This window comes from Humulus lupulus, chromosome 5, assembly GCF_963169125.1.
Source record: "Humulus lupulus chromosome 5, drHumLupu1.1, whole genome shotgun sequence".
In the NCBI taxonomy this organism is placed as follows: Eukaryota; Viridiplantae; Streptophyta; class Magnoliopsida; order Rosales; family Cannabaceae; genus Humulus; species Humulus lupulus.
The window spans coordinates 192,565,962-192,582,792 of NC_084797.1; the positions used below are offsets into that span (position 1 = coordinate 192,565,962).

At 36.1% G+C, this 16,831-nt stretch overlaps 2 protein-coding genes across 5 annotated transcripts; both read right to left on the bottom strand.

Moving 5' to 3' along the window:
- Positions 1 to 1,252: 1,252 nt before the first annotated feature.
- On the bottom strand, positions 1,253 to 7,422 carry LOC133777977 (two-component response regulator-like APRR2). Of its 4 annotated transcripts, none has more exons than XM_062217772.1 (12): positions 7,143 to 7,422; positions 6,166 to 6,371; positions 5,505 to 5,584; positions 5,318 to 5,384; positions 5,026 to 5,072; positions 4,769 to 4,846; positions 4,017 to 4,661; positions 3,676 to 3,816; positions 3,019 to 3,288; positions 2,839 to 2,910; positions 2,701 to 2,739; positions 1,253 to 2,108 (listed from the first exon to the last, which is right to left on the bottom strand). In XM_062217772.1, exons 2-12 carry the CDS (start codon positions 6,293 to 6,295, stop codon positions 1,917 to 1,919), a joined length of 1,761 nt encoding a protein of 586 aa, XP_062073756.1. In that variant the 5' UTR covers positions 6,296 to 6,371; positions 7,143 to 7,422; the 3' UTR covers positions 1,253 to 1,916. The 4 variants fall into 4 exon arrangements, with proteins under 4 accessions (XP_062073756.1, XP_062073754.1, XP_062073755.1 ...); XM_062217770.1 differs by having other exon boundaries at positions 2,662 to 2,739; positions 7,143 to 7,418; XM_062217771.1 differs by lacking the exon at positions 7,143 to 7,422 and adding an exon at positions 6,506 to 6,999 and having other exon boundaries at positions 2,662 to 2,739.
- On the bottom strand, positions 6,630 to 14,284 carry LOC133779807 (2-C-methyl-D-erythritol 2,4-cyclodiphosphate synthase, chloroplastic-like). Its single transcript, XM_062219712.1, has 5 exons — positions 14,228 to 14,284; positions 11,153 to 11,360; positions 10,842 to 10,972; positions 6,737 to 6,788; positions 6,630 to 6,646 (listed from the first exon to the last, which is right to left on the bottom strand). Exons 1-5 carry the CDS (start codon positions 14,282 to 14,284, stop codon positions 6,630 to 6,632), a joined length of 465 nt encoding a protein of 154 aa, XP_062075696.1.
- Between the last annotated feature and the right edge of the window lie 2,547 nt (positions 14,285 to 16,831).

The following is a 16,831-nucleotide window of genomic DNA, read 5'->3' on the forward strand; positions in this document are numbered from 1 at the left end:
TCACCCCTCGTACGGTAACTGGTTACCCTTCTTATGACAGAAGGTTACTCCTATCAGGGTAACTGGTTATCCCTCCTGGTACATGTTATTTAATCTAGCTCTAGGATTTTTTTTTACATAACTGTAAAAAATCAATAGTAACTGGTTACCTTACTCAGGCTTTGAAAAAAAAAAACTTCCAATCTAAAAACAAGGAAAAAAATGTTATAATAAATAAAAAAAAAATGATAAACACAATTCATCTTACAAATAAATAATTGCAAAACAATCAAAGAAAAATTTAATATAAAAAAAAATCAAATAAACTAAAAAAATGATAATCAAATTACAAACATACCCTTCCAAATTAATAAAACTTGATTAAGAGTAAATGCATAAACCAACTTGTATACAAAATATGAAAAAATAAACCCATAAAAGTGAAAATTCTTTAAAAAATCCATAGATTAATTTTTTTTTTTTTTGAAAAAAAGTCATATTTTTTCAAATTCTATTAAAAATCTCATATAAAATGTAATTTCTTCTTTTTAAAAACTTTAGTACATATTTTTGAAAGAAAAAAAAATTAGTAATCCTAAATATATATATATTGTATTTAAGGAAAAACCCTATATAATACTGTTAAAGCAACCCAGAAAGAAAATTAAAATTGTCATTTCACAGATAGGTAGAGAACGATAAACTTGAAAAATGCTTATCATCCCGATTGAATTTTTTTGACGATCTGACTTGCCTTAAAATGATTGTGCCTATCTGGATCGTGAAGCATTTCCAGTCGTGATGTATAGCACATTTCAAACAAGAATCAATATAATATAAATTAAAACGATAATACTTTACTGATGGCTATTTTGTCAGTTTCCATTTATCTCTTGACATTTTGATAAACTACATATAAAGAAAACAAAACAAGGTAAGGAAATAGAAGGCAAGAAAATCGCATGCAGTATATATCTTCAAGATGTCATTTTAGATATCTATAAAGTACTTCCAAACAAACCAACCACTACATTATGCAACTATCTTCATTTATCCACTCATGTAGCAAGGGTAAGGCTTAAATAATGAGATATCTAGTGATATTAAACACGCATTTAATGATATGACATGCTTTTTTTTAACCATTTATGCGATCATGTTATAAATCACATTTTTGTAAACACCATCTAAATCTCTCTAATTAGATATGCAATGGATTTCATAAAAAAAAAGGGACCTAGACCTCTAGATTGTTCATATCAATAAGGGAAAGTTTGATCACACTATGAAACTCAATTTCTTGATAAAGTACGAGTCAGCATCAACTAAGCTTGAGTCAAATTTATTCACAAGCCCAGCTAGGTAACACTATGGTCTATGATTGGAACTGTACCACCTTAGGCTTTCATTTATTAGGCAACTTTTTCTACTGCCACAATTGGCTCCCACCCAACAAACACTATACAGTGCACCATGCCATCAACCCCATCTCCTTCAATTCAGTCCTAAAACAAAATCTGAAAATCATTAAAAAATTACAACCCCCAAGTGGGATCCACTCTTGTTAGGATCTATTTACAGCCATATGTTCTCATATGTCGTACAAAATTCACATACGTGGCAAACTCTCAGCTGTCCATGCACAACTGCTGCATTTTGGACCATTGTTCATCATCTCACTCATTTTTATTTGTACATCTCTCTGACTAGAAGTTCAGTGTCTTGTTGCTGGTGGTGGTGGGGGTGGAGTACCTTATCAAGTTGATCAAAGAATGCAGAAATAGCTGGTCTTCATCAATCAAATCTCAACATGTAGCTAAACGCCTAAACTCTTTTTATTTTATTTCATTTTTTAATTATCCTAGACAAAATTGTTGCCAACAGACCATAAACTTGATTGGATGATACCGACTAGGGCTGCCCTTTTGATCAGGATTTCATTCATGTTGTGAACCTGTGCCATGGCAGAAGGAATCTGAGCTGCCTAAATGAGGTGGGATGTTGGAGATGCCTTGCCTGGAGAGCTCAGATAGCACACTATCAGTGGAAGGAGGTTTGAGCCCCAACGGGAGGGGTAGCCATGGCTTGTTTATTGCCTCCTTCACAACCTTGTCAATTACCTCTTCTGCCTGCATGAAAAAATAGTACATGTTAAGAGGGAAAAAAACATGGGAACTATCAGATTTTTGGATTATCTTTTATGTTCAATCTTTCACTTCTACATTGTCGGGAAGTGGGCAATGTCACTAAACATTTCCACGCACATGATGTAAAGTCAAAGTCACTAAACCGCCAAGCAGGCTTGGCAATGTCAAACATGCATAATTTTGATTTATACTATCAAATCTATTGACTCTCTCTAGTTCTCCTATTTTTGTCTCTCAATCTTTCAAATAGCCTTTCTTAAGTATTTGATGCTAATTTATTGGATGGTAAGTAACATGAAACATTTTTAGTTTCTTAGCTGTGGCCACACTGCAAAATTCTCAGGAGTCATTCCCACCATTGTTGCCAATTCACATCTAAATTTTACTTTCTTGTGGAAATGAAGATCAGAGTGTATTGAATGTTTTAATATCCAATAGCAACCCTATGATTAGCTTTATTTCAACTCAAGAATGGATAAACTAATAAAATAAGACTTTCTTTTCTAGGACAATTAGTATAAAGCTCTAATGTTACCGGATGAATGTCAAAAGTGTTCTGTGGCATGCTGCATACATTATTGATTACACCTGTGTTGTGGAACCCTGATACATTCTGTGAATTAAACAAGATGGTAAAAGAAATATTATTAAAGTGATGCATGAATGCATTAAGAGATGACAGAAAAAACATATTATGATTAAAAAGGTATACCACTTGAGGGTATGAAGCATATGGACCCTGTGGAGGTGGCATTACCGGGCAACCCCATGCATCAGCATGCATCTGAATTTCAAATGATACAAATTAACACTTTAGATTCCCTGCTTCTTTCATAAGCTTTTAACACTATGGTCAAATAAGCAGAATGAGGTAGAAAATTAAAGATCTTACCCCAGAAAAAGGTTTCCACTGCCAACTTTCCGCAGATTGCCATGGAGGATAAGCAGGGGGGGGCCACATTTGGACACTGGCAGGATGGTTTCCTGGTTGCCCCCACATAGAATAGACCGGTGCAACTGGCAGGGCATGATTAGAATGATATGAAGGATAAGCCATGATAGGTTGCTGCGGATAAAAATTTTTTTGCACCGGATCTCTTGGTCTTGGCCATCTCCGGTCTTCTTCCTTGGGTAAAATGTGCCTCTTGTGCATTCGATATTTCTGTGGGTAAACATTAGTTACTCATCTTGGGAAAGTAGAAAACTCTATCATTTTATAAAGTCTACATGAAGAATAGATCCCCAAGTCTCATGGTGCCAGACGACCTACCGCTCATGGGTTGCATAAATTACTTACACATGATACAACCAAATAAGTAAATAAATAATGGTTTGTTGTTTGTTCAATGTCAAAACAATTTTGGCATGGCTTTCATAAGTTCCTCACTGGCAGACAACAACCAAATACCAAAGGCTAATTTTTAAGCTGGACTGTTTAGAATAGTAGCATGTGAGATGAAGGTTAATGTACATAATCTATACATACAATTCTCTAACTTAGATATTGATCTAACTCATTGGGAAAAAAAGGATTCACCAAAACACCAACCTGGAGGTGGCTAGCTACATTGTGCCTAGTCAAGCCTTCAACTTTCATCAGCTCGAGTATTCGAGAAGGAATGGCTTGATCCACACCTAGCTGCTCCACAGCATGCACAAATTTCTTGTGGAGCTCAGGTGTCCAGTCTACCTGTAAACAGAAATAGATTCACAAATGAAATCAGAATGTAAAAGGAAATTTAACTAATCTAAGCACCAATGTGCTTTATGTTTAGACTATGGGTAAGATAACAAAACTATGACGAGTTTTTTTACACTTTTTCCAGTGTGATATTTACTTGTCAATACTAAATGAAATACAACGTACAACTTTTTACAATTTTATCTTACCTTCATCTTCTTTCTATTTGATTTAGACACAGAGGAATTAGTCAGAGCAGAAGCTTTGCTTGGATTGTTAACACCACCAATAACATTGTTGGGACTATCATCATTATGTAGGTGAGGGAATATAACATTGTTGGAACTATCATCATTATTTAGGTGAGGAGACATAACATTGTTGGGACTGTCGTCATTATGTTGGTGAGGAGACATGTGACACTCACTCTCACTCTTGGAACCATCAACAGAATCCTCCTCCTCCTTGACCATAGACTTAGCCTGCATCTCAGGTTCACCAATTAATAGAGCATCTTCAGCAACTGAGTCGCCATATGTAGTTTCGACAGATTTAGATTCACCGTCTTGCTCCCCATTCTCTTTCTCAGCTGAGCAATTAGTTTGATCTTGGCAGTCTCCATCATCTAGTAATCTTGCTCCCTGTTTTAGCTGTGGGGTTGAAGGAGCTGGGTACTTATCACTTCCTGCCGATTGCTCCTGGTTATTTTCCTTAATCCCAGACGAATTCTCCATTTCTATTGAGATTTTAGTATCTGGTTCTTCCTTTTCAACCTTAAGATGCAGCATTGATGCTATAGATTCTTTGACAGGCTTGAGCGGCTTAGAGAGAGCACCACCTCCTGCATTAAATGCCTGCTCATCATTAACAGAATCAGAAATATGGTGTTTGCAGGATCGGACAACACGTGCATAAAAAATAAATAAATGAAAAAGGCACATAATGCTAGCAGTCCGCAGACCTTATGTACCACATGCTGCCAAATATTCCTAAGCTTGTCCTCAGAGAGTGGTTTCGGCAAGAATTCAACTGCACCAAGCTGAAAATGAATTATCAGGTATGAATGAACTATTACAGCACTGGAAACTGCAGTACAAATCCTTTTTTCATTTGATATCATGACAAACCTAAGTAATTTAAATCAACCAAATACCAGTATAAACTTAGTAATTTTATGTGCAACATTAGTAGATTGTGAGGCCAAATCAGATTACTTACTGCTATGCACTTCATCATGGTGCTCAAGCAATGAACAGTTGAAGTCACTGTAAAAAAATACCATGGCTTTTCATTAGAAACTAAATTATTTCACGAGATGACTTTTTCCCCTTATATGATGTCCATATTCAATCTTTGAAATTATAACAAATATAAAAACTATTATATAAATGTTACACACACAAAAGCCTGCAAAACAAGAAAAGAATTGAAATCATCCTTGCATCATTGTGTAAATGAAATTCCTTAATAGAAAAAGGAAATGATTACATTTTTTGTCTTGTGAACTTACTTATGATAGGCAACTCCTTGGCAGTTTCAAGAAACTTGAATGTCCCATTTTCGTTACCCGTATTCACCTGTAACCATAATTGATAAAACTTAGAGAATTATATAACCTGTCCATGTTCCATCAATGCTTGCCATGTTTCTGTTTCAGGTGAAAAAAAAAGATGGATTTAATTGAAGATCATCATCACCTCTACTATAGCAAGATGAAAACTTTCAGGTTTACTCGAAAACGCCAACATCGCCTCACTCTCGTTGCAAAATGTTGAAACTGCAAAAAATAAAAAATGGAAAAGCTATGAACAGATGCAACCAATTACAAACTACCAACTTTGGTCAAGGATACACAGGAGAGGAGTAACAAACCGTTTAAAATTTCACTGTTCACATTAAGTAAACTAGGACTTAATCACCTAGGAATAATTATTTGGAAGATCTACAGTACAATAATTAAATAAACTGTTCTTTTTTGTATTTTTACCCCATCATAGAAAATTTTCAAAGCATGGTTACGAATTAAAATAACAGCTTATAGATAAGAAGAAATGAGATCAAAATGGCTTACTAAAAGCAACAAAAGTATGCAATCACTACAACCCTTTCAGGTAAAAGAAACTTTTAGTCAATATATAACAAATTGGACCAAATGGGGGAATAAAAAAGGGGGGTTTAAAAGTAGCTTGTGATTTAAAGAGCTCATTTAATAAAACAGAAAAGAATCTTTATGAAAGGTTTAAGCATTATAATAGGTAATGGATATAATGATTGAATCTAAAATTTCTGGTTAAGGAAAGTAAATAACTACACACCCACAGCAAACAAAGAAAGAAGGATGAGCTCAGAATCACTAACCAACATAATCCATTGCCTCAAGATTTGATCTTATATCGGTAGCAGAAGTGCTGTCTTGATCAAGGACAAGCACCCTAAGACCCTTGGGGAAATCTTTCCATTCTTGCAAGTCATTAGCAGTGCAAACCATAGCTGGTTTGGCATCGTTTCTCAGGCCCCCGTGGAGTTTAGCAGACTGCCTCTTATAAACATCCACCTACTTACTTCTGCATGATTCACAAAAATAATATCACACATCAGACCCATGATCTATAATCTTGATCTCCGAATTCCAACTAAATATATATATATATATACTAGATGGAGGTACAACATTGCAAACTGAACATGTTTAACTCACAAGCAGTCCATAAAAGATGGAAACACAGACTGATCTGTTAAGATTGGTGAATACCCAAGTTTCATAAAACAGCAATTCCAGCATATAAACAAGTACAGGTATAAATAATAAGAAACCCAGATAATCAAGAAATCAAAACTTCTGCACATTAGTAAAAGTAATACGTTAGATATAGAAAACAAGAAAGGAAGATTTAATAGTTGTGTAAAGATCTTATTAACTTAAGCCTACTCTGCAAAACAACAAGTGGGCAACCAAAACCCATGTACCATCTCTGGTATAACTACAGAAAAATAAACAAAGAGACAAGAGAACAGCTTAACCATGGTTACCAGCAATGAAGGTAAAACAATAAACACAAACTGAAAAACCTTGGAAAGTGAAAAATATAAAAAATCCAACAAGGAAAAATAGAAAAAAGAGCTTAATAGAAAAAATAAAAAGCAACGAGGCTTGCATGCAGAGAAGATAATTAGAAACAAGATTGGCACTAAACCCACCAAATGTTTCACCAAAAAAGAGAAAGAAAGAAAAGTCCCCCCATTAAACCAAAAAAAAACCATTAATATTCATCCAACACCACCATCATTAATTACTCAAACATAATGCACCCGAGAACAAACGTCATGATTTTTACCACCGTTTTGAGTGACTAAATAGTCTCTCTTTCCCACTTCGTTGGCTCTCAGTAGAGGAACAACAAAGAGAAGAAGATCCCTCAGACCCTCTTACTCCTACTTCTCATTTGGTTATATGCAAAGTTAAGAGAGAGAGAGAGAGAGGAGTAAGTGCGTTCTCTGAAGGGTGTCTGTGACATTTGAACAGTTGCCATCAGTTGAAATTTTACGGACCACAGAATATCCAAAGGGGCATTTGCCTTTCTCTCTCTGTCTCTCTCTACCCCCAAAGGAGGCTTTTTTTTTTTTTCCTTCAGCGTGAATAGGATTACCCAGAAAATGTTTTTTTTCAAGGAAAAAAAAACTTGTGCTGTGGAGTGATTGTACCTTCTGCATCACTGATTGTACTGTGCATCTTTTGGACTGACTATTGGAGTTTTTTAATAATTTTTTCTCAGGGTCTTTTGGAAAAGAATCCTTTTTGGAACTCTTTTAACTGATTAATTTTTTATTTGAATATCTATTTTTAACTGATTAATATATTCATATAATATAATATGTATTTTTATATAATATATAGGTTTGGTGACTTCGTTAGATATCATATCATATGATACTCAACAAATAATTTATTACTAAGGTACCCTACTTTACTAGATTACCCTTCTTTTTGGTCATTTTTACAATAAGGTTTTTGTATGATTTTTCTTCTGTAAACAAGATTATGGATATTTTGTTGTCGGTGTGTTACATTCTTTTAGTTTACTTAATACTTAAAAAAATATATACATATATTCGACAGATTAATATAAAATTATTTTTTGAGTATAACTGTGGTAAATTTTATTTTTGATGTAATCATGATACTCTTATATTTAAAATAAAAATACATAATATAGTTTTTAATTGGATATATTATGTAATTAGATATTCAGTTTGTAATATATTATGTAATTGAAAAATGTATTCTTTTTATATTGAAGGTAAATTTAAATAAAATTTCATACTAATTTATAAAATAGGACAACAACCAAAAATAAATACTTGAGTTATATTATTCTTTGGTAAAATAGTCTTTTTATATTATAACTTTATCAAATGGACTTTTTTTTATTGTCACTTTGTAAAATAATCTTCTTTAAAAAAAAAATTATTCGTGAAATGGTATTCCAAACAATTTGATATTTTGTGACACCAGTAAGATCATATTGTAAATAATTATAAAGAAAATTATTATTTTACAAAGAGTAATAGGATTTTTTTCTCTGAAATATTACCACTTGTAGATTGTGTCCCTGAACTTTTTACGTTGTTAAAAATTCTCTCAAATTATAGATGTTACCGAATTACAGAACTTCCATTAGTTTTCAGATGACATGGCAAACATAAGGATGATTTGTCAATGTCACATGTATAATTCAATTAAAAAATTAAAAAATATATATAATTTATATATATTTTTACTTCTTTTTTCCATTTTTCTATTTAAATATTTTTTCTTTTTTTATTTATATATTAATGTTTTATGAATTGGAGTAAAAAAAATATGATTATTAAAAAATTGTAAATTAATAATAAATATTGTATGATTATAATATGACCTCGGCCACTATTACCTAATAATTTACAGATTTCTATCTTCTTTTTTCTTTGAGCAATATCATGTTTCTACTAGCCAGAAGCCATGTCATCCTTTTATTCTCCAATTCATAAAACATTATTTTTTTTAATTTGTTTAATTTTTTAAATTCACCATTTTTGAGGAAAAAAAATTGAAGCATAATCATTCAAATAAGAAATTTATTGTACATGTAAATAGAACTAAAGCAAAATAGTTCAAATAAAATACTATTAAAGTTACTATTATATATGATTTTTTTATTTTTTTAATATTTAAATTAAAAAAAAGAAGTAAAAAATATTTAAATAAAATAAGGAAAAAAGAAGTATAAAATATATATAAATTTTTTATTTTTAAATTATTTTTTATTTTTATTAATTTTTTAATTGAATTATACACGCGGTTGCCACGTTAGTACCCAAATTGTCAAATAAACCTTGTGTTAGCCACGTTATCAAAAAACTAACGGAAGTCCCATAATTCAGTAACGTACATAGTTTAGAAAGAATTTTTAACAACATGAAAAGTTCGGGGGACATGATTTGCAAGTGACAATAGTTCGGGGAGAAAAAATCTTATTTATTCTCTTACAAAATAATACTTAAAAAAATAAATTTTCATTAATTACTTTTTTAACACATCATGTAATTTTATGTGCCACAATTACTACTCAAGTTTAGGATTGGAGGACTCATATGAATTAATATATAGTTAGGCACTTTAGTGCTTTTTATATTTTTCGAAATATGTATTTTGATAATAATACAATTAAATTTAAATTTAATTACACAATTACCTTGAAAATATTAGAATCAGTCTCTCCTACTTCTTTGGAATACCGTGAGAAAAATATTTGCTAAAGAAATTTAGAATATTTATTTTCTAACTTTTCAATAAATAAATAGAAGGTAATATGCACATTTGGTACTTTGTGTTTTGGTCGAGTACAACTTTGATATCCTCTATTACGAATAATTGTCATCAAGTATCCATTAATTGTAAAATCAATAAAAAATGATACCCTCCACTTGAATTTGGTCAATAATGTTTTTAAAATGACAAATTTGCCTTTGCTTAACCTAAATTAATTTATTTATTTTAAAGGAAATATGCATATTCAGTACCCTATATTTTGACCAAGTATAGCTTTAGTACCATATATTACGAATAATTATCTTCTAGTACCCTATAATTGTAAAATATATAAAAAAAATTGTACGAAAAATAGACAAAAAAATAAATATTGCTTCAAACCATACGAAAAATCAAGAATACCTTTTAAAATCCATTGAGTTCACAAGGTCAAGCTCGGTACAAGTTTAGCCATAGATATTTCGAGTACTTTCAAGTTTGATATTTCAGGTTATGTATGATTTTGTATTTAAAATTTGAATATGGATATTATGCATTTTGATTTTTTTATTTGAATTCTATATATGATTTTTATTTATTGTGTTTAGAATATGAACAAGAAAAATATTTGTTTTTGTTCAATTGAAAGAAAAATCCAGTGACGGAAATAAATAGGGAAGAGAACGTGATCTAACTTTAATATAGATTATGATTGATTTTTTTTTTTTTTTGGTATTACTTTGGATTTTTTTCATTTGATTTAGTTTGAGTTGTGAAGAAAAACTAGAAAGAGGATTAACTTTTGTTGTATTTTTCTGGGTTTGAGGCTTTGAAGAATAATGGATTGAAATAGAATGACTATCATTTTTATTAAGAAAAATATCAATTTGGCTTCCGTGTTTTGCCCGAATACTCGATCGACTCCTATGTTTTGTTAAATAACAAAATGGACCATGTGTTTTGCAAAATGGAACGAAATGATACCTGAACCTGATTTTGGTCAAACAATTTTTCAATATGACTAAAATACCCTTAAATTTTATTTTTCTTTTCTCCCTCCTCTCTCTTCTCTTCCCCTTCCTTCCCAATCTTCTCCTTTTCTTCTCTTTTGTTCTTCTTCTCCTTCTCTCATCTCTCAGTTTGATTCTCAACACAGAAAATAAAAGAAATCCAATATAGAAAAAACCTCAAAAGATAGAGAAATAGGAATAACAAACAACAACTTAACCAAACAATATCAACTTACAACTTCTTTGATGAAAACTGATGATGCAGCCCCTTTCCATTTGGGATCAGAATCCAGGAAAATTTGTCCAATATCTGGAAGCCCGAAAGCACCCAAAATAGCATCAACTACACAACGAAGTAAAATGTCCCCTGCAAACCCAAATCAAAGAATATATCTATAATTTTCTCTTTAGAAAGAAAACCCAAGAAACTGCATTGAAAAAGTACACAAATGATTTTTTTTCTCAGCAACCAAACAACAAAAGCTAAAAGTTTTTAGCAACTTAATCCAAAAACTAAAATAAACCCATTTTAGGGGCGAGATATTACCATCAGAATGAGCCTCGCATCCTTTCTCATGAGGTATATCAATGCCTCCAATTATCAAAGGGTACCCGAGCTCCAATCGATGAAGGTTGAACTCATGACCGACCCGAAAAGGAAGAACCTTTGAGGGAGTCACGGATACCTCAGAAGGAATTTGCTCCGCTTCCAAGGCAGGGGTTCCAGCGGCTGACACAGAAGGCAGAGCCGAAAGCTACATACGATTTGAAGGAAAGACCCGTGCTGAAATTAGGATACACATTTGCCCCCCAAGTCCCTGCTCATGGTTTATGACGTCATCTTTTGACCTAGACAGTAGGGACTTTTAGACTTTTATAGCAATAAATCATGCCTGCCCACTACTTGAGTACTGGACACGTGGAACACTACAATTGGCGTCTGTTCAGGTTTCGAGGACTACAATAATTGTCTTGTCAACTTTTTGCCGCCGTTTTGTCCTTTGAAACATAGCCCTTGGATCTTGTATTGACCTAATCGGATGGTTCAAATTGATTTATGACGTTTACGTATAAATAGGGTAGACAATTTCCACAGTTCATCACCTTTTATTCGAAATATTTCTTCATCTTCTCTTGTCTGCGCTTTCAAACCCCTCTTCTTTCTCAGAGAAAAGAAAACCAAAAATCTTTCGTTTCAAAATCTCTGCGAAACCTAGTTGTCCGATTACTCAGGAGTCTTCCAGGAACTCTTCCTTGCGAAATCTACTTCTTCTACCGACGATCACACTGTAAGTCTTATCGTTTCGAAGAACCTTTTTTTTTTCTTTACTAATTTCTGTGTTTTAGTTACCATGCTCACCCACGTTTCCCCATAGATAATATTAGGGTGTTTTCTCAATGTTTTTGGCACATAGGCTTCAACTTTAGGTTTACTAAGAAGGTTTAGAGTATCTCCTAAAACTATGACTTTCACGAAACTAGGTATTTTCTTGGTAGATTTGGGTAATTTATGGAAAATTTTAGGAAATACCCATTCGGGTTATAGAAGATGAAAGGTTAGGGTTCAAAAATCATATTACTTAGGGAACACATTTCTTAGGTGGTTTTTTTTTTCTCTAAACCACCCCCAAGGATAGTAGTGGCCGGATTTTCTGACACACGGATCCATAAACATCAGGGATCTGTTGGGAAACCAAGGCGCGTAGCGTAGGGTAGCGTGTGGGATCATGCAATGGGCTGAGACTAACTCAGCTCGTATATCATAGATACCATTCTCCCCCATACATCCATGTCATAACCTTTACAAAATCTTAGGTCGCCTAATAAGTGACTCATCATTCTTGTTCGTTAGGCGATCTTATGGCACCCAAGAAGAGCGTACCCAAGAAAAATGCACCTGGCTCGTTGGCTCAACAAACCAACAAGGGAAAAGAGATCACTTCCGAATCTCCTCTTCCTCATTTTGGCCCTGTGGTAGAGAGGGAGATCGTGATTGACCCCAACGCGTTCTTCAAGGCAGAGACGATCGTCTCTAAGATCACGACCCAAGGAATGGTCAATAAAATAATGCTAAGCCACAACATAGAGGTCGAGTCCGGGGCCCTCATTTCCCGACCTCCATTCAAAGGGGAACGGAGCTGTGCACCCCTCTAGGATGACTTCGCAGCCTAGAGTGACGAGCACTTAAAGGCGGGGGCCTTCCTTCCCCTAGACCAATATTTTGTTGATTTCCTCAACTACGTGAAATTGGCATCGTTTAAGCTCCCCCCAAATTCATACAAACTTCTGGCGGGGCTGAAATACCGCTTTTTAAAGCATCAGTGGGAGGTCCCCACTCCGGCAGGTATCCTCTACTTCTTCTGCCTTAAGGCCAACCCGGAACAAAGAGGGCGAGGTGACAGATTCTACTACCTCACCAGATTCCCGAACTTAGCCTCGGTTATCGAGCTCCCCAGCCACCCCAACGACTATAAGGATCGATTCTTTATGTCGAACGGGTTCCACAACTATGAGCATCGATATTTCAATCGTCCTCGTAAGTCTTCTTTCTTTTCTCAGCTCGCGAAGTCATTCTCTCTTTTTAATTGACATACTTCTTGTGTTAACACTAATTGAGTTTACCATTTTTTGTGCAGCCATATTCGCAAGGACGGAGAAGTCTGCGACCCTCGGGGGTTTGTATGACACCTTGTCCAAGCTCCCGCCCCGCGAGAAGGATTATCGCCAGCTCGTGAATGACATCATGATGCTGGCGTGCCAATTGATCGGTGAAGGCCAGACTTTGGCCTTAAGAAGGACACGGGCTATCCTTCTGGTAGTCCAATAGCTCCCGCCTCCCCTAGAAGGAGACTCTGAGGCTGCTGAAGGCGAGGAACAAGAAGAAGATGAAGTGCCTCTTGTGCGAAAGAGGCGGGCTCCCAAGGCTGCTCGGGGTCCTGACCTAGAACGAGCTGCATCGGGGGCTGCAGCCGGACACTCCGGCCAAGGTAACCCATACCCCTATAGGGAATTAGATAGGGTTGTTGCTGACTTTAGGCTAGTTAGATTTAACCCAAACCAACTCGTCCACCACCACCGTACCAATCTAGATCATAACATTACTCTGCTCCAGTGCGTGGACCACTTAGTGTTGTGCCATGATATGAGTTACCCTAGAGGTACTATTGTCGTAGATAACACCTCGACTTTCAGGTCAACCATTTTTGAGGAGTATGGGACCAATCATAGGTCGTGGCCCTCTTTGCTCCAGGGCGCCTTTGCCCCTGGCTTTAGGCAATATGTAGATGAGTCTAGCTTAGAGGTAGAACCTGAGCCCGAACCTCCCATAATCCACGAAATTCTAGACTTAGATTCCCCTTCTCCTCCAGTAATCCCAAGGCCGGAGGTCATGATAATAGACTCCTCCCCCAGCCCGGAGGGTAGGACTTTTATTTATTTCTTTTATGTAAATTTCTGACTTTACTTGAGTATTAATTCCCTTCTTATTTTTTTCCGATGAAGAAATGGATTGATCCGAAGCTCCTAACCTCCGTACCGCTTTCCAAGGCAGAAAGTCCAGCTCGGGTCCTATCATATAGAAGCCCCGATTTACGAAGAAAACACCTCATGTAGCAAGAAATGCCTCCAAATCCCCTGCTAAGGGGAAAGGTACGAGCTCAGCAGCTCCGGCTTCCACCATGACGGAGAAAAGGATTCCTCCTCCACCTCTTCCTCCTCGGTTCGCGCATGCTCGGGATCAAGTAATACAAGTTGATCCCCCAGCTTCTCTTGTCCCTACCGCTACTGTGCGCATTCCAGTCGATCCTCGGGATCTAGAGAAGATCCCCGATATCTTTCGGGGGACCCTCTACGAGACGGCGAACCACATGGTGGAGCACGTTTAGAAAGCCAACCCGAGGGATCTGAGGACGATAGAAGAGCGAAGCCCGGAGAACGTCCTGGAGTCAACCTTGGGGATGACCCTCATAGTAAGATATCATTCCTTAGTGAATTTCTTCTTTCATTTTGCCCAAGTATGTGTCTAACTTGTCTCTTTATTTTGCAGTCGGTTCTGGCTCAGCACCGCAGTATAGCCCGAGCTAGGGCTAGGAATGATGAACTCCAGGCTGAGCTCCAAGCCGCCAAGACCGCCCTGGCTGCTACTCAAGAAGGCGAGCAGGCCGCCAAAGCTGCCTTTGCAGCTGCTCAAAAGGGCGATTATGATGCCAAGTTCACCCTTGCATCGTCTCAAGAAAGCGAGCAGACCGCAAAGATAGCCTTGGATGCTCTTTAGGTCGAGGTTGCTGAGGCCAAAGCAAAGCAGCTAAAGGCTGAGGCTGAGGCTGCGGTTAAAGAAGAGAAAGCGGCCTCACTGTCTGCCACGGAAGACATGTTGTATCATTGCTAGGCATTTAACCAGGATGGTAACTTCTCTTTCATGACTCTCGAGTTGTGGGATCCATACCTCGAGAAATTCAAAGCTTGGATCTTGCAAGAGCCGTTGGAGAAAGGGGATGCTTCCACTACGGGCGAGCAGAAGATTGAGGAGGTCACATCCTCATAACGCCCTGGAGGGGCTTGATGAAGCCTTCTTTATTTCTCTTTTTTTTTGTATGTGTTTATAAACAATTTACCCTTGGGCTTAGTTCGAGGTTTTTCTCCTTGGGACAACTTGAATTTTAATTCATATATCTAACTTTTAATCTATTTGTCTTTTCCTTGATTATCCCTCATGTTTATGCTTTCTTATACTTGCACATTTGGGATTTTAGGAATCAATCATTAGATCGGGATAGATATTTCGAGTTTGGTTATTTCCAAATTTAATGTGTTGATTTATATCGTACCAGTTATGTGACAGGCCTTGGACCCAGTTATATCTGGGGTTTTAAATATTTCAAACTTAGTTCGCGTTAGGTTTATTACCATCTCGAGCTTTTAGGAAAGTCATCGAATATTCAATTTTTGTTAACTTCTAAGTTTTGGGCCTAGTTGTTACCAGGGTTTTAAGTAATTTGAGCTTAGTTCGTACTAGGTTTATTGACACCTCGTGCTCTTAAAAGCCGTCGGATAATCAATTTTCCAAGCTTCTAAGTTTCCGACCTGGTTATATCCAGGATATTTTTGTACCTGGTTGTATCCAAGATTTTAAGTGATTTGCAACCTTGTTCTGACTCACCTCGGGTTATATGCCCCTCAAGTAACCATAATGTGAAGACTTTCTTGGTTGCTTTTACAAATATTAATACACGAACTAATTTATAAATAACCTTATAAAGGAAAAATATTTAAAACCATACGATCAGGAAAAACTATATAACAACCCCTCATTATTTAATTAAATGGCTTTTATAACTAAGCCTTACATAGATGGTTGGTAATACTATTGGTAATACTTCTTTAAGTGCATTGCATTCCAGGTCTGTGGGACTATTTCTCCACTAAGCCGAGCTAACTTAAAAGTTCCCTCACACAAAATTTCCACGGTCTGATAGGGTCCTTCCCAGTTCGGACCGAAAGCGTCATCTTTAGGGTCCTTGTTCGCCAAAAAGACCCTTCGGAGAACTAGATCGCCCAAACCAAAATTATGCCTTTTGACCTTGGAATTAAAATAACGAGTGATTTTCTGTTGGTAATGTGCGAGCTGTAGTTGTGAATCCTCTCGTTTCTCATAAATCAGGTCGAGAGACGCGTTAAGCAACTCATCATTCCGCTCCTGGATGAATGTCCTTAACCTGTGCGTGGCTAACTTCGCTTCGACGGGAAGGATGACCTCACTTCCGAAAGTCAAGGAGAAAGGAGTGTATCCTGTGGAAGTCCTGTGGGAAGTTCGGTATGCCCAAAGTACTTGCGGGAGCTGCTTGGGCCTCATCTAAACTTTTCTTAAGGCTTGCCTTTAGAGTCTTATTCACAACCTCGAACTGTCCATTGGCCTATGGATATGCAACCGAAGAAAAACTTTTAATAACTCCGTGCTTTTCACAGAAATCGGTGAAGAGATCACTGTCAAACTGGGTTCCATTATCTGACACGATCTTTTTAGGGAGCCCAAATCGACATACAATGTTTTTCACCACAAAGTCCAGGACTCTCTTTGAAGTGATGGTTGCCACAGGCTCGGCTTCTACCCACTTCGTAAAATAATCAATTACCACCACTGCATAGCGAACTCCTCCCTTTCCCATAGGTAAGGATCCTATTAAGTCAATGCCCCATACTGCAAATGGCCACGGGGATGAGATCATTG